This window comes from Sphaerodactylus townsendi, linkage group LG03 (genome assembly GCF_021028975.2).
Source record: "Sphaerodactylus townsendi isolate TG3544 linkage group LG03, MPM_Stown_v2.3, whole genome shotgun sequence".
Taxonomy (NCBI): domain Eukaryota; kingdom Metazoa; phylum Chordata; class Lepidosauria; order Squamata; family Sphaerodactylidae; genus Sphaerodactylus; species Sphaerodactylus townsendi.
This window is the reverse complement of record NC_059427.1, coordinates 141,150,075-141,173,832: the sequence shown is the minus strand read 5'-3', so window position 1 is coordinate 141,173,832 and position 23,758 is coordinate 141,150,075. Positions and strand designations below refer to the sequence as shown.

At 45.5% G+C, this 23,758-nt stretch overlaps 1 protein-coding gene across 1 annotated transcript; it reads left to right on the top strand.

The window, feature by feature from the left end:
- The first annotated feature begins 54 nt into the window (after window positions 1-54).
- On the top strand, window positions 55-23,373 carry WNT1 (Wnt family member 1). The gene is made up of 4 exons (XM_048492224.1): window positions 55-737; window positions 7,738-7,991; window positions 17,560-17,825; window positions 21,720-23,373. Exons 1-4 carry the CDS (start codon window positions 637-639, stop codon window positions 22,206-22,208), a joined length of 1,110 nt encoding a protein of 369 aa, XP_048348181.1. The 5' UTR covers window positions 55-636; the 3' UTR covers window positions 22,209-23,373.
- Window positions 23,374-23,758: the final 385 nt, after the last annotated feature.

Here is a 23,758-nt window from a genome sequence, read left to right as displayed (position 1 = left end):
CTCTCGGGTCTCCCGGAATCCCATCTGACGGGAAGGGGAGCGGCCCGTCAAAAGGCTCCTGGTTCCCCCCCCCCTCCCCGCGCGTCCCTTCCCGTCGGGCTGTGATGCGCCTCCTGTCTTGCGCTCGGGCGCATTGTTCGCGGGCGCGCACCGCGCTGCGTCCGCCCGGCTGGATGATGGCGCGCTCCGGGGCGACCCTTCTCGCCCCCTCTATAAGAAGCCGGCCGGGGCCAGGGACTGGCAGACACGCTCGGGGAGGGCCCCAGCGAGCAGGACCACGCCAGCCCTCTGGCCCGCGAGCGCCTTGACTCCTCTCCAGGGGGATCCTCGCCTCGCCAAGGACGTCCGACAGCCCGGACCCGGGAGCGGCTCCTCGGGGGACTTTGCGCCGCCGGCAGCTTCTCTCTGCCTCGCTTTTCTTTTTTGAATCCCCGAAATCTTCGACTGGGGGGGCTCCAGCGCCTTTGGACAAGTGAAGAGCTTTTCCCGGGCGGCCGGTGCGTGCCTCGCCTGCAAGGGCTTCGGAAGCCGCTGCCCCACCTCCCGCCACCCCCCACCCACCCCGTCTCCTCTCCGGGCTTTTCTTCTTTTCTTTTTTGCGGTTCCGCCGAGCAGGCGGGCCGGGCAGGCGAAGCGATGAGCCCCGTGGCATTAATGCTAGGCTTGAAGACCTTGTGGGTTTTGGCTTTTTCCTCTCTTTCCAACACGTTGGCGGTGAATAACAGCGGCCGATGGTGGTAAGTGGGCTCAGCGCGCCGCGGCGCTTTTCGTGGGGTGGGGAGGGAAGGCTGCCTGGCCAAAGGCAAGGAGACGGTGGGGGGGATCGAGGCGCCTTTCTCCAGAGGCCGACCCTCACCCAGCCGGGCATTGCAGTCCAAGCTGAGCCAAGAGCCCAGGTGGAGGCGCGGCAGAAAGCCAGGGCGCGCCTCGAAGGGGCGCACGCTCCTCAGACGTTTGGGTACCTCGCCACTTCAGACACACCTGAGTCCCTCCTTGGCTCTGGGCGGGTGGGGGAATGCTGCTTGTTCTAGCTCATAGTCGGAGCAGCTGAAAAGGGTCGAGGGGGTGAAGAAGAAGAGTTGGATTTATCTCCCCCCTTTCTCTCCTGTAAGGAGACTCAAAGGGGCTTACAATCTCCTTTCCCTTCCCCTCTCACAACAAACACCCTGTGAGGTAGGTGGGGCTGAGAGAGCTCCGAAGGACTGTGACTAGCCCAAGGTCATCCAGCTGGCATGTGTTGGAGTGCACAAGCTGATCTGGTCCACCGCTCAAGTGGCAGAGCGGGGAATCAAACCCGGCTCTCCACATTAGAGTGCACCTGCTCTTAACCACTACACTCGGACTCTCTTTCTGATTCTCTAGGCCAGTTCAAGAACTGCACTGGGCGTCTTGCTTAGGTATGGCGCCCGCCCACACATGAGCCCCGGCTGGCGGGACAAGTTTGCAGCGCAGAGGCAACTAGTCAAGCGCTGACTAAGGAGAACAGGAACCTAATGGGTCTTTCTTAATTATCACCCAGGCAGATGTACTTTTTGTTTGCTGTTTCTTGTTGGATATTTATTTCTTGTGGCACAAAAGACTTTTACTTACTAATAGTACTCCTGTTTCCTTTCATTTTAGACATGTAGCCCACCCCCTCTTAAAACAATGTTTCTATTAAGCCAATGATTCTGACCACTACCATGTGAGGGAGAACGGAGTGGCTTGTTACTGAACTGTTACAGAATTGAGGGGCTTGCTCAAGGTTCTCAGCAAGACCTTGCAGAGGGGACTGAAATAGAATCTCATGTCTGTAGAACACTTCAGGACACTAAATGGCCCCAGGCCCCTTCAGTCTGCTTTTATGGTATTTATGTGACTGTTTAATCCCTGGAAGTAAAAGTAAAGCAGAGGCATTTGTCATGTGAATGAGCATTTTGGCCACTGTTGATTTTACATTCCCATTATAAACATGGTTGAAGAAAGAAGTGCTACTTGGGGGCAGGGGGAGAGGGTGGTGTGTGACACACCCATTCCATTAGTTCTCTTTATCTATGGATCAGTTCTCTTTATCTATGGATATCATTAGTTCTCTTTATCTATGGATCAGTCACTCCATGATCTAGGTATGGCCTGCTCAGCCACATAATTAACCAGCCAATTAGTTGGGACTTCAAAAGTATTAATGAAGTAACATGTCTTGAAAAGTGCACAGTGGAACACTTTGCAATGTTGTAAGAGGCAGGTGCTGTGAGATCCCGAGGGACAGAGCCTTGGTGCAGCAAAATATGCAGGGTTGCGCAAAGACATGAAAACAACGTTGCGTTTCTGCTTTCTGTCTAGCCTGATAATGGTTCAATCATTGGGGGATGCAGTTCTTGCTCCATTTTTCTTAGAGGTGACTTACACATGTCTCTCTCCTTCAGTTTCTTCCCTCCCCTAACAATCAGCATAATTTGGCCAAATTTATCTTTTTATCTTTCTCTGTGAAATGGAGCACCTGGGGTACACTTGGGGACTCCCATTTTGGGAGCAAAGATTGCACACATACCTCATTTCCAGATTTCCTGGAAATTACAGGGCCTTGGGTTACATGCAAGCTCAAGGTCAGCACTCTGTTCCATCAGAAAGTACCATAGCAAGATCACTTCCCCCAGGAATGAGTGGGGGGTGGGACAACCATGCTCAATTGTATTAGTCAGCAAAGCTTGCCTTTTGCACGCCTGGCTCTGCGCAACTGCAGCTCTCCCCTTCCAAAACCCAAATCTGAAGATGCAACAGAACTCCCATGGTCCAACATTCCTCTCAGTGTGCGGCTTGGCTGGCTCTGTGCTGGAATGCAGGCTTCTAGCATGAGGTAAACTTCATGCCCCACAGTTTGTCTGTGTGGCAGCAAATGCCCCCTTTTCAGACTTTTCTAAGAATCTGCCTGCCTCAGACTACATAAGTAGCAAATAGTAGGGTTTCTGGTGGATGGAAGTAACAGACTAATTTGACTAACCCCATTTTTAGACTTGAAAATGTCTCTAATACTTTCCCATCAATGTGTGCTTTGAATTGTGTGAGTTCCCTTGGGTGGTGTGAGGAAAGAAAAAAGGAGCAGATTTTTTTCTAGCAGGGGCATTGGGCATGGACTGTAGGGTGTACAGAGCTCATCAGAAAACATCTTAATAACTGTGATATTTTCACCTGCCTATCAATGAAATGATGAAGGGAACATAGAATGACTCAGTGTGAGAGCGACTAATTCACTGCAAAGGACAAACAGCACCGATCTCCACTTATTTTGTTTGAGTTTTTACCGTGCCTTTCAGGCAGCCCCCTTCCCCATCTAGCTAACAGTCATTGAAAAATACAGTGTTAAAATGATATTTAAAATTGCTAAAAAGAATCCAAAGCTAGGATATTACAGTTCTTCTGAGTGAGGTGGGCTACTTCTTTCCATGTTACTATTCTTCAACTTGTGGACAGAGATTATCTAGGCTAGTACTAGCTAGCCACTGTTGAAAATGTGTGGTGTTGCTGTGGAGATTTTTCACACAAAACAGGTCCAAAGTAGCACCTATCGATCGCACTGTGGCCACTGTATGAAGAAGCTACAACAGAGGTGCTGTTTGCAGCCAGCATTCTCCATTAAATGGGGCATAATGTGTAGGTTTTAGCACAGGTAGAATGCATAAACCAGACCTGGCTTTATTTTATTGATGGTTTTGCTTCTAGTACTCTTATTAAATATATTATTTATATTCTGCATCAAACACCTGTGCATATTGAAATGATGGATACTGTGACGTGAGAGACATTTTTTCTTCCTCATAATAGTCACCCAAGAAAGTTGATTGGCAATAGTTTCAGGGTGGATTGAAGGAAGTCTTCTTCACATAATACACAAAGAATTTGTGGAACACACTAGCCCAAGATATAGAAATGGCTGCTAGATCAAGTGGTTTAAAAATGTATGTATGTGGGTAGGGATTAAACAAACCCCTGAAGGAAAAGAGACTGTGGGGCTAGGAGTTATTATTTCCCCCATATCCCTACTTGAGGAATACCTGTTGGGGAAAACAGGGCAACAAGAGACAGATACCCTCATTATATCTGGCTTTCCCCCCTACTGCCACTAATAGTAAGTTGGGGGCAGGGAGTTTCTGGTAAGGAAATGATGGAGGATATAAGAGGGTTAAAAAAACAGGTTTGAATCCACCACTCCCCGGAACCTTCTGGGTGACCTTGGACTAGTCATACACTCTCAGCCTAAATTATCTCACTAGTTGTTGTGAGGGTGAAGTGGAGAACATTGGAAGCCACTGGGACAAAGAGCAGAGTATGGGTGAAGTAAGACAAAAATGAACAATAAACAAAGAGTCAGCATGGCTTTTGCAGAGGCAAGTCCTGTCTTACAAACTTACTAGAGTTCTCTGAGGGTGTAAACAGGCATGTGGATAAGGGGGAACCAGTGGACATTGTCTACTTGGATTTCCAAAAGGCTTTTGACACCAGAGACTGTTGAGAAAATTCAGCAATGAAGGAATAAGAGGGGAAGTCCTCCTATGGATTAAAAACTGGTTGAGGAACAGGAAACAAAGGGTGGGTATAAATGGGAAGTTCTCACAATGGAGAGATGTCGGGAGTGGTGTCCCCCAAGGATCCGTTTTGGGACCAGTGCTCTTTAACCTATTCATAAATGACCTGGAAGTAGGGGTAGGTAGCGTGGTGGCCAAGTTTGCAGATGATACCAAATTAAGTAGGGTGGTGAGAACCACAAAGGATTGCGAAGAGCTCCAAGCGGACCTTGATAAATTAGGTGAGTGGGCTAAGAAATGGCAAATGCAGTTCAAACTTCACATACACGCCACAAGGGTCAGTGCAATCAGTCACAGACCAGGAAAGGGATTTGGGCGTCTTAGTTGATAGTTCCATGGGAATGTCAACTCAATGCATGGCAGCTGTGAAAAAGGCAAACTCTATGCTGGGGATAATTAGGAAAGGAGTTGATAATAAAACTGCAAAGATTGTCATACCCTTATATAAAGCCATGGTGCGACCGCACTTGGAGTACTGTGTTCAGTTCTGGTCGCCACATCTCAAAAAGGATATTGAAGAGATAGAAAAAGTGCAGAGAAGGGCAACGAGGATGATTGAGGGACTGGAGCACCTTCCTTATGAGGAGAGGCTGCAGCGTTTGGGACTCTTTAGTTTGGAGAGGAGACGTCTGAGGGGGGATATGACTAAAGTCTATAAAATTATGCATGGGATAGAAAATGTTGACAGAGAGAAATTGTTCTCTCTTTCTCACAATACTAGAACCAGGGGGCATACATTGAAAATGCTGGGGGGAAGAATTAGGACTAATAAAAGGAAACACTTCTTTACACAACCTGTGATTGGTGTTTGGAATATGCTGCCACAGGAGGTGGTGATGGCCACTAACCTGGATAGCTTTAAAAAGGGCTTGGACAGATTTATGGAGGAGAAGTCGATCTATGGCTACCAATCTTGATCCTCCTTGATCTGAGATTGCAAATGCCTTAGCAGACCAGGAGCAGCAGCAGCAGAAGGCCATTGCTTTCGTATCCTGCATGTGAGCTCCCTAAGGCACCTGGTGGGCCACTGCGAGTAGCAGAGTGCTGGACTAGATGGACTCTGGTCTGATCCAGCAGGCTAGTGCTCATGTTCTTATCTCCCAAAGCCACAGAGCTGATGCAAATCAGGCCAGCCCATGTCTGTTTTTTACTATTCATATGTCAGGATAGATTATCACCTGTACTAATTGCCTGGGATAGATAGATCCAGTACTAGATACCTTATATGTAGTTTGGACATGAGGAAGTAAAGTGACAGGCGGTGTTGTGTGGATCTGAGGCATTATTTCTATTAATGCCTATTGTAATGTTTATAGGAAGGGTCCGAAGAAGAAAAAGAGTAAGTTATGGGACACAGAGATTAATCAGGAGCAGGCTTAAAGTTGGCGATTCTTCCTTGATCCTTAGATGCTCACTTTACTTCCTCATGCTTAGATGCTCTCCAAGGATAGTTCACACATTCTCTGAGAAAGTTATAGCTTGAATACCATGAGAATGAGGACCTCACAGACAGAATGGATTTTATAAAGCGAATATCTATGTTATACAAGAGTACTCTCAAGCGTACTGTTGGGAACAGATGAACTTATAAAACCTATAAAATAAGTATAGACCACATGGAGTAGGGAGTACACTGGCATGCAGTTTTTTTTATTTAAGCAGTTTGTTGTCTCAGTTTCAGCTAGATCTGAAAGGAATCAGGAAGAGAAGGGAATCCACATATCAATTCTCAAATGTCCAGTGTCAGAAAATTACCAAAGTGCAAAATATTAATTTTGAAGATGGCTATAGGTTTTTTAGGTTCCAGATTTGTTGATGCTCACGTGATGCTTTTGGTGATTAGTCCTCCAGTTTTGGTAGCAAGGGAGTTTTTGGCCTTCATTATATGTAATTATTGAAAATTAAGTAGTAGGCATTTCAATAAATAAATAAATGCCATGACTGGAGAGCCTTGTACATGGAGGTAAAGTTTTCCATATGTGGTGATGGTTTTTATTTCTAGTGGCAGCTTTGGACCATGTGTAGGATGCTGTTCTAGCAGGCTCTTGATTTTGGGGACGGAGCACTGCTTTTCAGGAGGACAAGACAAGAGCACTGCACTAGAGATTCCTTCTAGGAGAAAGATGCTGAAAAACTCCCATGGGTGTGCAGAACATTTTTCCAAGTCCTATGGAACTCTTTGCATTATGTTGCCTGACCAAGCAAACATTTTCTAGACTTGAAAACTGCACAATGAAGTAAAGTGGCAACCAAAAGACAGCTTCACAATTCTGGCACTGCCACTGCAAAAGTTCAGTTCCAAATATTTATAGATCTGATTTTCAAAACTGCCAAATTCACCAGATTCTGAATATGTAGCATTTCTTTGACTTTAATTGGCACGTTTGATGTGGTTCTGGCTTGGAATAAGAATGTTTTGATCTTCTGTTTGAGAGGTCATATAGTAAAGCAGCTAATGAGCTGGGAGGTCCCTGGTTCAAATACTGCCTGTGCCATGAGTTCCCCTCAGGCAAACCTCACTCTGTCAGTCTCTCATCTGCAGTATGGTGGAGACAATAAAGCTGGCCTAATTTACAGGTCTGTTGTGAAGTCTGCAACAGCATTATGTCTGTGAAGTGCTTTGAGCACTGAAAGTATTGTATACAAGCAAAGTTATTATTTAATAACTAGACTATCTAAGTCTCTGTTCACAAGACCAAATGCTATCAGAGATCGAAGAACTGACTTTGTTTCTTAATTGTTCATATATATGCTGCAAGAAAAGGATGATTCCCCCAACTGGTATTCCATCTTGCCATGCAATCAAATTTAATTTTTGCCAGTATTGAATAGCAGAAGCATTTAATACCTCCCCATTCAGCCATTGAAATTCAATAGAATGTAACTATTCAGAGAGGACAGCTGATGAGGCGTCTTATTGCCTGCCTGCCACAATAATGAAGACACGCTTAACAAGTCTAAAGCACCCTTGTTTTTAATTTTGAGGTGCAATTTCGTATTTAAATTGCACGTTCCAATTCTGAATTTGAAACACCACGTTCCAGAATGTGCATGGTGAAACTGGAAGGTTTATATAATCATACAGCAAGGGAACACGGTACACTATTATATCACTCATTATCATATTTGAGACTCTCAGATCTGTGTTTTATCTCCGGCACTTCTTGGTTTGCAGGGGAATCATCAATGTGGCTTCCTCAACCAACCTGCTGACAGACTCCAAAAACGTGCAGCTGGTGCTGGATCCGTCCCTTCAGCTGCTGAGTCGCAAGCAGCGGAAGCTCATCCGCCAGAACCCGGGCATTCTGCACAGCATCAGCAGCGGCCTGCAGAGCGCCATCAAGGAGTGCAAGTGGCAATTCCGCAACCGCCGATGGAACTGCCCCACCATGCCGGGCCCCAACATTTTTGGCAAGATTGTCAACAGGGGTAAGGAAGCAGTGAGAGGAGGAGATTGGGAAGGGGGTACTAGGCTGGGGATCCTTTTTCTTCTCTGGGTGAAGTCTAGCACAGCTGAAACCTTGTTCATGTCCGTGCAATGAGAGAATAAAGAATCCCAGCCATCTGACCCGGGCTGATTAGCTACAATCCAAAAGACCCCTGATTGGCTCAATGAATGGCTATGGTCTCTGTTACACCAGAGCAGAGGTACGGAAGCCCTAGAATACATATCAAACAGTAGCACACCAGACCTTTTTAGCAACATGCAAAGCTGGTTCTCTGCCCCAGCAACGAAGGTCTACCCCAGAGAAGCTAGCAGGGGCCAGCAGAGAGGCAGACTGCAACTGGTATGGCTTATGCCCACCATCAGCTCCCAGATCTATACCAGGTCTGTGGTGGGCCCCTAGGTGTGGGCAGTGCATTGCAACTCACCCTGTTCTGTGTTTCTGGCCACTCTGAACCCTTGTCCATGCCACCCAATTCATAAGCGGTGCTCAAGCTAAAAAGGTTGCCTGCCCCATTCCACAGTCTCTAGAATAATGACCGCTACTTCCAGCCAAGCAGGTTTTCTACATCTGCAGTGGAAGAGGCCATGTTGTGGAGGTGGTGCATCCCAGTTATTGTTTGCATTCTACTTCCCATTTGATTGTGGTGCAAAAATGTGTACTTAGAAAAGAATATAAGCTTTTGCACAACTGCAAAACAGTCTTGTGTTGTTCCTCTTCCTATCTACTAGTCCAGTCTCCTCTTTTAGGATCAGAATGGCTTTTGTTTTTTTAAAAAAACAATCTTAACCAAAGAATGGGGTCAAATTGACCCAGAAAACTGGAAAGGAATGATACAGTTTTGTTGAATGCTCCATGTATTCTTCAACTTCCATGAAGTCAATAGCCCTGTGTTGCTTCATGCCCCACCTTGCCTTTTTTTTGTAAACTGCAGTATTAACTCATTTTGACCCCTCAACTGCATTGAAATGGAAACTGAAATTAGCATTTAGCGTGAAAATAACAAACCGCGGTGGAAAGTGCCCTCAAGTCACAGCTGACTTATGGTAGAGTTTTCAAGGCAAGAGACGAACAGTGGTAGTTTGCCTTTGCCTGCCTCTGTCTGGCAACTCTGGATTTTTCAACGGTCCCCCATCCAAGTACTAACCAGGGCCAGTCCTGCTTAGCTTTTAAGAACTGATGACCTCAGGCTAGCCTGGGCCATCTTGGTCAAGGGGCAAGAATACTAACAGTGCAATCCAGATGTGGGTGGAGCTGCACTGTACCCAGAAACGGTGCAGTGGAGGCAGTGCCGTGCTGCCTCCAAATGGGCTCTGAGCAGTGCAGGCAGGAGGGAAATTTAAAATCCCTCCTGCCACCTGAAGAGCCCTGTAAAGGAAACAGATTTACACCAGTGTATGCATAGCGCAAGTCTGAGGCCTGCTGGGTGCATTACTGGCACAAAGGCCCAGAGGAAGCCAACTAAAATTGACTCCACCTCCTGGGAACACTCCTGGAACATCTTCGGCCATGCCAACTTAGACTGGTGTGGCTCTGCGGGGCGCAGGCTCTTCCAGGTCGTGCACCATGGAACACCACACACCTGCCTCTCTCCCTCCCAGTTTGCCCTCCCTGCTGGCATAAGTGATACTTATGCCAGCAGAGGGAGTAAATGTACTGGTGTGGCCAAGAGCCAATCCCCACCCCAGCCACCACAGATTGGGCTGCCTGTAAAGTTGTGCTTTTGCATCTGGTAGCATGTTCAATGCATCCCCAAAGTGGTTTTTTTTTATTTCTATGACCTGCCTGGAGGTTTATTTGACCCCTTTACACATACACACACACAAACACACACACATATAGAAAGAGACAGAGAGAGAGATTTGTGATATAGTGGTTAGAGTATCAGATAAGAATCCGAGAGACTCATGCTCAAATTTCCACTCTGCTGGGTGACCTCAGTCCAGTCATTCTCTTTCAGCCAAAATTATCTCACTGGGTTGTTGTGAGAACACAGTGAGGAAGGAAGGAACACTGTCTGCTAACCTGAGCTCCTTGGAGGAAGGGTGGGATGAAACTGTACTAAATAATAATAATTAGTAATGTATGTTTTTGTTTAGGCAAAGAGTAAAATTCTTGATTTGTACCACTGCACACATGATACATCCCTGTCCATTTGCACACTGCACATGTATGAATCTGTGGATTTGTTCTGCTGCACATGTGTGCCTGTTAATAATCGCAGGCATCTGTCTTAGAAAATAATAAAGTCAGCCCCCGTTCATAGATGCAGCAGACTGAGGTGGTAAAATCTTGAGACGGTAGAATGGGGTATACCACTTCAGTCTGAAGTTAGAGATAGTCGCGTTTGTAACAGTCCCCCATGTAACAACTCCCTGTAAACTGAAAAATGGTACATCAAAGAGAGCTTCCAGCCTAGCTCTTGGTATGTGATGCTAGTTTTCACTTACAGGGAATTATTAACATAGAGGAACTTAAAATGTAGCCCCCTCCCAGCTGTTTGAAGTAGCATGATCCTGTTTTCTTACCAGCCCTCTGCTGCCTCACTACCCCTTCATTGTGCTACATGTGGCCTCCAGGCTTCTGAAACTAATTCTGAGGGGACATGATGCTATTACACTAGTAAAGCTAAACAGATTTCAGCCTGCTCCATCTCTGGGTGTGAGATTGCCTGCAAACACCCTTTTATTTTCTTATTTCTTTTGTGACCTGCCTTTCCCATTGAGACTCAAAGTGGATTCCAGAATTGCAAAAAACAAAGCAGTAAAACCAGCATTATACATAAACAATGCAATAAAACTGGATTAGAACATTATAGAACAATAAAATAAGACAGTATCATTTTGAACTTTCTGGGAGAAGATGCAAATGGGAGAAGTGGGATCATAGAATTAGTTAAACTTGACCTGTTATTTATTTAGAACAGAAAATAAATTTGTTAAGAACCTGGACTTATTGTTTTAGAAGTAGAAACATAAACTGTAATCTTGAACCCTGTGGGTCTGACAGCGATGGGCATTGCTCCCAAGTGGATCAAAATTCTGCAAGGAGGGCACCTAGCGCTACAGTATTTTTTCTGCAACCCTGATGTAAATGGAGTTAACCACTACCCCAGAAGTAACAAGTGAATCTTGGCAACAACGTGACTTGCATATCAACTCACATTACTACAGAAAAAGTTTTAAAAGGGGAAGAAACACTGGCTGGATGGCCAATTGGATGAGATGGGAAGGATGAAGATGATGAAGTGATTGGGTGGTTTGGGGAGAGGGAAAGAAAGGAGGCCATTGGGCAGGCTAGCAAGAGTTGGAGAACCAGGCAATTAAGAAGCTGGGTAAGAAGGGGGAATATTTACTTCATTTAAACTGCACCTTTCTCCCCAATGGGGAACCAAAGTAGCTTACATCATTCTCCCCTCTTCCATTTTACCATCACAACAAGCTGGTGAAGTAGGTTGGCTGTGAGTAGGCAGCACAAGGTAATCCAGCAAGCCTCCATGACAGAATGGAGATTCCATCCTGGTCTCTCAGATCCTAGTCATGCATTAACTACTACACTGCACTGGCTGTTATAAAGGCATAGAGTGGTAGAAGTGGGGGTTGTCTAAGGGATGGGATTTCCCCTTCACTTGAGTCCTCTTGTCGATTCTATTCTTTATCTGTTTATCGATATTTGTATCTACCTGTGCATACTGTAATTGAAATGGCTGGAAAATGTTTCCTGACTGAGCACAGATGACTGGTGGCTCTCAAGCTAGGATATCTCCCTTATGCTCCTGCTTAAGCTGTAGAGAGGCAGCTGGGAGTTGTTGCATGAGCTGCAGGAGAAACAAATCTGAGCTTTAGAGCAATTCTCTTTGCTTTTGGAGGAATTGATGCTGCTTTATGGACTAGCACTGTCTGCCTGTATTTGTGTGTGTGTGTGTTCCCCATACTCAGTGGAAATAAACAGGCAATATAAAACAGTCTCCAGTGCTTTCTTCTCACAGGAACCATCTTGAGCAAATGCCTCAAAACTTCCTACTGCTCAAGTAAAGCGAGGTGGAGATGCGTGTGCACACAAAATACCTCAGCTCTGTTGTGTCCATCCTGTCTCCCTCTTCCTGATGAAGAAGCAGCTTGTTGCTCTATGTGTTTAAAGACAAGAAGGAGCTCTTGGAAAGAGCTTCTGTGGCACAGAAGAGGCAACATGAACAGACAGCTCTTATGTGCAAGAAGTGGTGTGTGTGGCCCCTTCCGCACATGCAGAATAATGCACTTTCAATCCACTTTCACAATTGTTTGAAAGTGGATTTTGCCATTCCGCACAGTATAATCCAGCTTCAAAGGGCATTGAAAGTGGATTGAAAGTGCATTATTCTGCAGATGCAGAAGGGGCCTGTGTGTATTCTGTTTCCCCGAAAATAAGACCTACCCCAAAAATAAGACCTAGCGTGATTTTTCGGGATTTTTGGAGGATGCTTGAAATGTAAGCCCTACTCCAAAAATAAGCCCTAGTTACAGATTTCCTGGCGTAGCTGATCTGGGTATGTGGGAGGTGCAAAATCATAGGGAAAAAAAAGACATCCCTTGAAAAAAAGCCCTAATGCATCTTTTGGAGCAAAAATTAATATAAGACCCTGTCTTATTTTGGAGGAAACCAGTATATATATATTAGCAGAGTAGAACAGAAGAGACAGATTCTCAGTTGCTTTTTATAAATTAGTTTACTAACTATAAAAGGAGGGTTACATGGAGATAAAACAAGGAATCTTTTCTTTTCTGTTACACATCTACATTACTGTATATTTGGTTACATCTTGCTACATATCTGATGTCTCACATGATGTCATCTACCTCGTGTCTCCTCTCTGGTGTTTTGTCTCCTCAAACAAAGAAACAGAGTTAACTTTATAACTTCAGCTATATGTGCTCGCTAATATGTAAGCAATGGCTGTCTGACTGACCAATAGTCATAAACAGTGACTTCAGCAACTTGTTTACATACAACTTGTTTACATACATATATAACTGAGTTGTGACAGATAGTTGCAAAATTCCGACAAATTTATTTCTGCAACCAGCACATAAACACAGCACAACATAAAGCCCAGTCATTCACAGCTGGGATTTGTACACCAGGCATCATGCATTATTTTAGTTTTTATAGTCAGTTATTATTATTTCTCCCCCAATGTGAAGAGGAAAGACATTCCTTTCCCACAAACTCTGAGATTTTGTTGCCACAATAGGCCCCCTTCTTACTCTCCCCTCCCTCATCTTCCCCATAAATAGTCATGGACCTTATTATAAAAGACTGCAATATTAGTTAGATTAATTTTTTGTAAATGACCGTGATTAATTAGGTGGCAGATTTACAGAGCTAAACAGGAAAGCAAGTGGGAGGCAACATCTTCGAAGTGACAATTCTCCATTTCTCTCTCACTGGAGGAAATACCTTTTCCAGACTGAGTCTTCTGTGATGTGTATATATGTATGTATCCTAAAAATGAAGAAAACAGTCTTCAGAACTATTGTTTTATTTGCATGCAAATGTATGCAGATTCAGTCCATTAAAAACTCCTATAGTTACCGTACCAACTTCAGCAAAGTTACATCCTTCTAAGCCCATTGACTTTAATGGATTTAGAAGGGCACTGTAATATTCCCTTAATTGAGTTGTTTTTTGCCATCAGGTCACAACTGATGCATGGTGACCCCTGGTGGGGTTTTCAAAGCAAGAGATGTTCAGAGGTGGTTTGCCACTGCCTGCCTCCAAGTCATGATGCTGGTGTTCCTTGGAGGTCTCCCATCCAAATACTTGCCAAGGTCAAGGTTGAGAGTGTGTGATCAGCCCAAAGTCACCCAGCAAGTCAAATCCCCAGAGTGGGGATTTGAACCAGAGTTTCTCAGATCCTAGTCCAGCACTTTAACTGCTACACAACACTGCCTCTCTTAACTGAGCTACAGCCCTATATTCCCCCTCAAGCTCCCTATAAATGCTTTCTATTAGCATCGTGAAGAACTGTCATTCCAGTGTTCATTCGGTTGCTGAGTCATTGGCAGCTCTGGATGCAAATCACTTTGCGCATGTTAAATTTCTGATGCAGCTGTCACTGGGATGGCCCAGGGTAGCCCAATCTCATCAGATCTTGCAAGCCAAGCAAGGCCAGCCCTGATCACTGCTTGGGTGAGAGACCACCAAGAAAGTCCAGAGTTTCTACTCAGAGTCAGGCAAGCCATTTAGCTCTTGCGTTGAAAACTTCAGGGTCATCATAAGTCAGCTGCAACATGACAGCACTTTCTACCATCTAAAAAATCGCATGTGTGTCATACAGTGACATGATGCAAAAGTGCATGTCTGTCGTGCCATGCATACACACGTGAGGAACCCAGTGCAAATGAGAATTCCCTGCAGACTATCCACATCTTGTAAAAATAGATATGAATGCTTTCACCAGCCTTGGTGGTCTTGCACAGATGGTGTAGCCAGGTTGGAAATTCAACATCATGTGCAAAGCAAAGTTGCTGAAGTTTCAAGCATTAACACGGCATAGATCTTAATACTTCTTTTTAATCTTGATTGTTCACTTGTGGTGTGTCTGCTGAAGAACTGAAACCATTTGTGGTGGAGTTATGGGGAGAGTAGACCATGTACAGTATCCTGAATTCCTTGGAGGAGGGGCAGAATACAATGTAATCAAAATCTAAAGATATTTTTGCATTATTAGAATAAATTTAATCTGTGTTTCGTATGTAGCTTTCTGTATATCTTAAATATCTAACCAAATTGTTAGCAAAAATAATAAAATCATGGGAGTTGAAATATGCCCCCAAATCACCAAACTCCTTGTGCCAAGGAAGGCACACACTCTGACACCTAATACATTGACTAGATCACTGGATTATTATAAGCAGACAGCATGAAGGCCAAATGCATACCATGTCAAAAGAGCTCACAGGGCAACGCATAAACTGATTCAAACAATGGTCTACTGGAGGTTGTCCTCGGACTTACATAAGTGCAGGCTTAATTGGTGTCCTTTGTTATCAACAGCAGTTATTTTGCAATTTTCTCACAGGCCCAATTCAAGGTGTTGATGTTAACATACAAAGCCCTAGATGGCTTAGGCTCTGCCTACCTATAGGAACTCCTGTGCCCATATATACCTCCCCTGGCACTAAGGTCACAAAAGGAGGCTCTTCTTGTGGTACCTCCTCAATGAGATATGACAGGCTAGGGCGCCTGGGAGGGCTTTCTCTGTGATTTTCCCATGGTTTTGGAATAACCTCCCCTCAGAGGTCTGCTGGGCGCCTACCCAGTATGGTGCCTGACAAAGACATTCCTCTTCACCCAGGCATTTGGTTGGTCTCCCTGGATGCCTTTAGGATGCTGCTGGGTGGGGAGGTGAGAGTGAGGGTGAAAGTTGGGATTTTAAGTTTAATATGTTGTAGGCGTTTTTCCCATGGACAAAATTTCCTGGTATAGACCTGGGATCATTTATCCCAGGGTGTTTTTATCCTGGTTTCTCCCTTCGCACGGCTGCCCATCAGCACGTTCAGGCCGGGAGGAAGAACTCCAGTGAACATTCACGAGCCCCCAGTTTATTTTCATTTTCCACATGAACGTTTACGTCATTTACATAGTTTGCGTATGTTTACATAGTTTACATAGATTCTGTTTTTCCAATGTTCTGATTGGCTGCAGCTAAGGGGCAGGGAGAGCAGGCGGCAAATCTGAAAAAAGAAACCAGCTCGTCTCTTGCAGTATTTGCATGGGAGCGGATCGGCGTGGGCTTTTTCAAAAGAACCGCCAATTTTATCGTTTTTTGAAAGCCACAGGATAAGGCAAATCTCGTGGGGCGGGCCCAAGTGAGACCCAGAAGCCATGTGGAAGTCAAGGCCAAACCAGGATGGTTCACTTCCTTAACACAGGATATATTGGCCGTGGGGAAAACACCGTAGTGTTTGGGGATATTTTAATGTTGTAGCCACCCTGAGATTTTGAATATGGGCAGGGTATAAATTAAATAAAATGTTAAAAATAAAATAAATAAACATGACCATAGTAAAAACAACAACCAGGCCAAGCCCACAGAGACGCTGACAACAGCTCCAGTAACCTCAAGTCACAGATGAGTTGTCTTAACTGCTGTGCATCCGTTGTCAGTCAGCGGTCATTAGGAATAAGAATGCCTAACAAGGAGAGGGCATTTTACAGTGGCAAGTCTAAGGGCTCTCAATCGTGCTGCAAGAACCAGGCCTGACGTAATTGATCGGGCACAAGAAAGCCACAGCAGGGGACTCAAGGATGGGTTTGAATCTTGAATCATAAGACATATAACAGCCCCTTTAGGCAGCAGTTTTAGGGACTGGGTTGAGCATGAGATCACAGATTAATTATAACTTGAGTTCACGGGGCAAGTCACGGAGCCTGTTTTTTGGGGGGTTTTGCCACCCCCCATAACTGATCGCAGATATCAGCAGCCACATAAAACTTTTTTTTAAAATGTCAATTATGCATTTCAAGGTGGGATACCTTCCCATTCACACCTGTGGGGGAGCCAGAGCGCTTCAGAGGAGAATGTAATGTGCTGCTTCCTCTAGCATCGCACCTACAAAGGGCAAAACTGAATATTTTCATAGCCAGGTGTCTGCTATCTTCAGTTCGTATGCAGAGCAAGGATCTGCTAATAACAGCATACTGGCACAAGGATACACGATTTGATCTTCTTGTTTAGCCAGAGATCTTCCACCACTTCTCGTATCTGTTCTAGCAGGCAAACCCAACAGTATACTAAACACCATCATCTCCCGCTCAACGCGATAACACTCAGACTTGTAGCAAATTGGTGAACTGGCCTTTATTTTTACTGTGGTCATTGCTGCTGTTGGTCTGAAACACCACATAAATGTATTTATTCATCATAGGACAGAACCTATTGGGCATGAAAAGCAACCAGGGATACAGGAATAATAAGATAAGGGTAGGATGAGAACCAGTGAAACACGTCTCCACTTGCCCACCATCTTACTTAGCTGTAATCTTGAGCTGCCCCTCTTTCCCTTGGCTTGCTTGCATGAGGTGATCTATCTGAAGTTGGTTACAGTTTATGCACCATTCTGCTGTCAGTTTATGGCAGTTTGTGTTTGGATTGTGAAAGCTGAACTGGGATAGGGGCTGGCCAACAGATGTCCGTATGTGCATGTTGTGGGGAAGACTTCTAGGCAGTTTGGGCCTGACTAATCTTATGGTTCTGGTCAAAGGCCCGGGGCAAAGGCAGCAGTAGGACCATTAGGATCGCTTCTGATCATGGAGGGCAGTCTGCATTTTCTACATATTCTGAATGTTTATGCCCAACATCCTGGTTTCTACAAAATGTATTCGTACTGCTCTAATTTTCTGTGTGGAGTGGAAAGAAGGAGAAGAATCTTGAATAATGATGTTGCTGTTATTTATGCCAAACATTTGGTGTGACCCTTAATCAGTAAGGGGTTGGGATTTTGGGGGGATGGATCTGGATGCTATTCATTGACTTGCAATAACATTCTTCCTCCTTCTCCACACTACAGGTTGCCGGGAGACTGCTTTCATCTTTGCCATCACTAGTGCCGGTGTGACCCACTCTGTGGCCCGCTCTTGCTCCGAAGGCTCCATCGAATCCTGCACTTGTGACTACCGCCGGCGGGGCCCAGGGGGTCCCGACTGGCACTGGGGTGGCTGCAGTGACAATGTCGACTTCGGCAGGGTTTTTGGACGAGAATTTGTTGACTCGAATGAGAAGGGGCGGGACCTGCGTTTCCTGATGAATTTGCACAATAACGAGGCAGGACGTCTGGTAGGAAATGAGTGAGCGTGCAGTTCAGGAAGTGTCTGTGTGCATGGGACTGTGTGAGATTCACATAATCATGTCAGTTCCCCCCACCCCATTCTATTTTCCTAACCTCAGATGGGCCCAGGAAGCCACTATTGGCCTCACTGGAGAAACTCCTTATAGCCACTAATTCATATATCTTCTTATATAATTCATATATCTAATTCATATATCTTCTTATGTTCTTATGTTCTTATATAAATTACCCCATTGGAACAATCAGCAACACCCTTGGGGGCATTTCAGGTCAGAAAAATGGCAGAGGGGCTACTTGCGCCGCATGTCATAGTCCCAGCCTAAATTGAATCCCCATTGCACATTCCCTGGGTAGCACATGGGGCTGCCAGCAGGTGGCTGGAGATCTCTCCCGCTACTACAATTGATCTCCAAGCCGCGAAGATCAGTTCACCTGGAGAAAATAGCTGCTGTGGAAGGTGGAACCTATGGCATTATACCCCACTGAAGTCTTTCCCTTCCCCGACCTCCTCAGGCTCCACCCTCAAAATCTCCAAGTATTCCTAACCCAGAGCTGGCAACCCTAGTATCACAGAATTCCCAGAATGCATCTGATTTAAAGTCTTCACATCAGCCACGAGAACTTTGTAATGTGTGAGCTGTCTCCAGTGCAGACACACAAACGTGCCCTATGCAAAATCAGACCATTGGTCTGTCAAGGTAAGTACTGTCTACTTTGGCTGGCACTGGCTTTCCAGAGTCTCCGACAGAGGGAACTACTGCCTCGTCCTTCTTAAAACGGGGAGACTGATTACATACAGAGAAGCTGCTCTACCCCTAGCCATGTCCCCACTCAGTGAGCTCTGTTTCAGAAAATAGCAGCGTAGGAAGCTTAAGCCTGGTCCTGGTCCAAATCAGGAACTGGTGCCTGAGAACTATGTTGCAAGTCTGTTCAGAAGTAATCACCTTTCTTGTAACTAAAAAGTCCCATGTGTTTTGTAAGGAAGATGCTTTACCCCCTTGATTATGCTGGCTGCTTTTTTCTCAGTCTTTCTGAGAAGGAATGATCAGATTTTTACACCGTTTACACCGTATTTCAAATACAGCATAGATGAAGCCTCTTTGATACTAGCTGCTTTTATTTTCAATAATTTTATATGCTATTTTCATTTATATACCTGTCATAACCCTAAGATTTTTCCCCCCTGATTAGTCACAGAAATTCAGACCCTATGGTGGTAAACTGGGATTTTTGCCCCAATATAATCAATTTTTGCTTCTTTACACTGAATTTTGTTAGCAATTTTATCGCTCATTCATCTGATATTGACAATTATTATGTCTCCTTTTTTGGCTGCCTCCCTGATTTCCTTCTCTATGTGAAGTTTGTCTTCTGAATTTTGGCCAGTGGTGAGGAGGGGGTAATCAATCTCTAGATTTATATTAGAGGTTAATATTTGCATTCACAATAGTTGCTCTTAAGTTGTCTAATTTATTGGCCTCAGTACCAGTGTGATGTAGTGGTTAAGAGCAGTGGACTCTTATCTGGTGAACTAGATTTGTTTCCCCACTACTACACATGATGAAGAGTGCTGGGTGATCTTGGGCTAATATTCTCCAGTAGTCTGACTGGCAGAAAACTTTAATGCCCTCTCCTCAGTGGCATACTGCCACAAAGCGGCGCCTGGGGCAACCCTTAGATGCCATGCCCAATCCCCATCAAACTCCCCTTTGCCCCCCACCAAAATTCCCCCACCCTGACCCCCTGCCAAACTCCCACTGCTCCCCAAAAAACTTCCCAGCCCCCGCGCTGCCGACACAGCAAAAAACCCAACAACTTTTCCTCCATCTGAGCATTGCTGCACCAAGCAGCAACACACTGGGAACAGGACCTTATCCCTGCTGCCCTGAGGGTTGCTGGCCAGCACAGCTCGGAGGAGGAAAAAGTTTTTTGTGTGTGTGGTGGCGGCAGCAGTGTGGTGCTGGGAGTTTGGGGAGTGAGGAGTTCAGCCAGGGTCTGGGCAAGTGGAGACGAGGCGGGGGGCAAACATGTGCCCCCCAGATGACCCCCCTCTCCCCCCATAAATATGCCTCTGCCTCTCCTTTAGATGTGGAGGCACAGTGCAGCAGAAATTCTCCTGTGGAAATCTTGTTGAAATGAACAGGAATTGACCAAGAGTGGCGGTTTGCACTTGATGGGCCCAGGTCTCTGTTTTTACATGGATGACCTTAACAGCATCCCACATTTTTGGCTGAGCTGCTTCTGCTTTAGGAACAAATTTGTTAAAAAAGATATTTGGCACACGAAGATACATGCTTGTGTCTGTCTGTGCAGCCATGGACACAGTGCTTCATGCGTATGTGAACTTCTGCTTTGGGAAGTATGTGCCCCCATTTTGTTTTGCAGGGGTAGGCTGTGGGATGGGCGACGAGGGTGGCAGTACGGGAGGAGTAGGCTGTGAGGACAGGATGGCAGAAAAAAAAGGGGGGGGGGCAGCCCTGAAGCAGGCCAAACTGATGCATGTTAGCCAAGCCCAGAACCACAAGCTGAGCTGCCATGTGGGCTCCTACACATCTGGAAGGAAATGGTTCCAATTCTTCTAATTGCAGTAAAACCCCTTTGGAAGGGAAGGCTTTGGGCTTGGAGAGATGCATCCACATTCCATGGGTGGGAGGGGGCCCACAGTGCACCAGGGAATAGTTCCCGCTAACAAGTGAGGGAGAGAGACAGACAGAGACGAGCTTGTTGGTGGAGGGGTTCCCACAGACCATGGAGGGAGAGAAGATGCATAAAGAACTATTGGATAGCAATAGCAGAGGGCCATCGCCAATCACTCCTGCTAGACTTGGGGAAATGAAGGCTGAAAACAGGATGCCAGAAGCCCAAGACAAGTATGAATGACCGTGCTTCAGAGCAGTAGGCTTCAGCCTTTCCAGATTCAGAAACCACTGGCTTGCTGCCATGTATATCACAGTCACATGATAGGAAGAGGAGGAGCCAATCACTAGGAACTACTGTAGTGAGCAGTAAGCCACAGGTTATAGACATGTTAGAATTCTCTCCAGTACTGAGTGCAGAACATCGTTCATGGTCCCCTGCATACATGCAAGGAGAGGACAGAGGCTAGGCACCTTTGCTAACTAACCTTGAGAGCCAACATGGTGTAATGGTTAAGAGCAGTGGACTCTAATCTCCCCAGTCCTGTGCATGAGTGGCAGACTCTTATCCAGTGAACTGGATGTGTTTCCCCACTCCTACACATGAAGCCTACTGGGTGACCTTGGACTAGTCACAGTTCTTCAGACCTCTCTCAGCCCTACCTACCTCACACAGTGTCTACTGTGAGGAGTGGAAGGGAAGGAGTTTGTAAGTTGCTTTGAGATTCCTTACAAGAGAGGAAGCTGGGGTATAAATCCAAACTCCTCCTCCTCCTCTTTTATGCATCAGGTCCTTCCAAAAGGCAGAAAAAAGGGGAAGCTCTACAGGGGTTGTGGAGGATAAGGATGAAGAACACTATTTTAGAATGACCAGAGCCCTTCACATACATGATCTCAGTAATCTTCACAAGAACTCTAAAGGGTAATTATTATTTATTATTTATTGGATTTAATATACCGCCCTATCCCCGAAGGGCTCAGGGCGGTGAACAATATTGGAATGGTTATATTGGAGGTAAATTGGAATGGTTATAATTAGGCTATAAATAGGGGGTGGTGATGTGGCTTGCCTAAGACCACCTGCTAGGTTCCTGGAAATGATATGATTCACACTGAGTACTTAGTCATGTAACCATTAGGCAACACTGTCATGATTGTGCAATCCTATGAACTGCATGCAACTGCAAAGCTGAGGGGCCACTCTGGCCTTTTAACACTCTGGCCTTTTTCCTTCGTGTCTTTCAGACAGTCTTCACTGAAATGCGTCAGGAATGTAAGTGTCACGGAATGTCAGGATCCTGCACTGTCAAGACCTGCTGGATGCGGCTGCCCACGTTCAGAACCGTGGGCGACTTCCTCAAGGATCGCTTTGATGGTGCCTCACGTGTCATCTATGGCAACAAAGGGAGCAACCGAGCCTCCCGTGTGGAGTTGCACCACCTGGAGCCTGAAAACCCTGCCCACAAACCACCTTCCCCCCATGACTTGGTCTACTTTGAGAAATCGCCCAACTTCTGCACGTATAGTGGCAAGACGGGCACAGCCGGCACAGCTGGCCGCTCCTGCAACAGCTCCTCCCCGGCCCTGGATGGCTGTGAGCTGCTGTGCTGTGGGCGGGGGTACCGAACCCGGACCCAACAGGTCACAGAACGCTGTAACTGCACATTCCACTGGTGTTGCCATGTCAGCTGCTTGAACTGCACCAACATGCAAGTCTTGCATGAGTGCTTGTGAGCAAGGAAGGGAAAGCAAGGAGCATCCCCTATGGAGAAAGGAAACATTCTTCCTCAAATATCAGGATCCAAAAAGCAGTCCTGCCAGCAAGATGCACATACCCCTCCCCACATTTCTCAGTAAGAGCACAGCACCTGCTGTGACCCAGAAAGGAGCAACTGCAAGTTCTGTTCACGCCCTTTGTGGAGACTCAGCACAATTGGGATGGCAGCAAGAATGGTTGTGTGTGTATATATAAACACTTACAAATGGACTCCTCAACAGTTCATATTGTTTTTCTGCCGGGCAATCCCTCAGGTCCCGCCTGCTTGTTGAGATTCTGAGAAAGGACTTGATTTGAACGAGATCTTTGTTAGGGCAGAGCTTTAGAACTTCTCTCACACGTTGCGTTAGCTGGATCTTTGGGTTCCTGTGTCTGCACAGTGGCAGGAATAAAGGTAGTGCCTCGAAACGTATGCAGATTACCTTTCCCTCGTCACAGCCAGTTTCCATGCACGCTTAAAATTAGGAGTTTCTGGTGCAGAGAAAGACTTTTCCACAGCACTGCCTACATGGACTATCTGTCTCACGGATGAGATACTTTGTATATGATTACTAAGCATTGGAAGGGGTGTATTTTATACTGCTTTGGGGAGGGAAGTGTTGAATCCCTCACCCCACACGGGATGCAACCCAATGTGTCAGATCCATGGAAAGCCACTGGAGCAGCTGCTCTTAAGTAATCTGTGCACAATCAGCATGAAAGGAAGCTCTATAGGGATATGACAGTGCTCTTGAGCAGTTCCCATTCTTTGGCCAGGGATCGTCCCAGTCAATTGCACTCTATGGTGATTGGTGGATATGGCCACTGGTTCGGTCTTTTGCCCAAAGGATGGTTAGCAACTCTCCCTAAATTACATGTTGTTACATGTGTTTACAACTATTCCCACATGTAGTTCCTGTGTCCATGTGCCTTTTAGCCTTTGATCATTTTGCCAGGAAAGCAGTGTCCAATAGAAAGTGTTTTTTAAAATATTTTTACAGTTGTACATATATGTATTTTTCCCTTTTACTGCTCTCTCACTTGGCGAATCCTGTAAATAATATGCACTGAAACCGTGGCTGGGGATTGCTGATTATTTTGCATATATGTGTAAATAAAATATTTATTGTTGCCTGTTTCATAGTCTTGTAGGCCTGGCCCAATGTTTCTAGTGATGCAGTTGTTTTTGTGTTTGAGAAAGGGTATTTTGTTTTCTTTTATATATATATTCTAGAAAAGAATAAAGTATATATTTTTATCAAGTCACTTGAGTATAATGGGTTTACTGCATTGTGCAATAGAGCCCAGTGTGCAAGTATCAATTCAGAGGTCAGGTGCATTAATCATCAGTTGGGCAAAAGAATTTTGCATTGCACATTTGTTGAGATGGATACATGTTTGAATACCTGAACATCTGATTTGACCCGTCTAGCACAGGTCATGGAGTTTTGCCTGGCAGTCCTTACACTAAGCCCAATTATTTGCAGCTGAATGACAACGTATCTTTTGGGGAGCCTGCCAATCTCCA

What these genes read in the sequence shown, in the direction of transcription:
- WNT1 (XM_048492224.1), top strand. Translation starts at nt 637, where the DNA reads ATGAGCCCCGTGGCATTAATGCTAGGCTTGAAGACCTTGTGGGTTTTG. An exon ending in TGGCAAGATTGTCAACAGGG is followed by an intron (nt 7,992 to 17,559) that starts GTAAGGAAGCAG and finishes TCCACACTACAG; the next exon opens with GTTGCCGGGAGACTGCTTTC. An exon ending in ATAACGAGGCAGGACGTCTG is followed by an intron (nt 17,826 to 21,719) that starts GTAGGAAATGAG and finishes CGTGTCTTTCAG; the next exon opens with ACAGTCTTCACTGAAATGCG.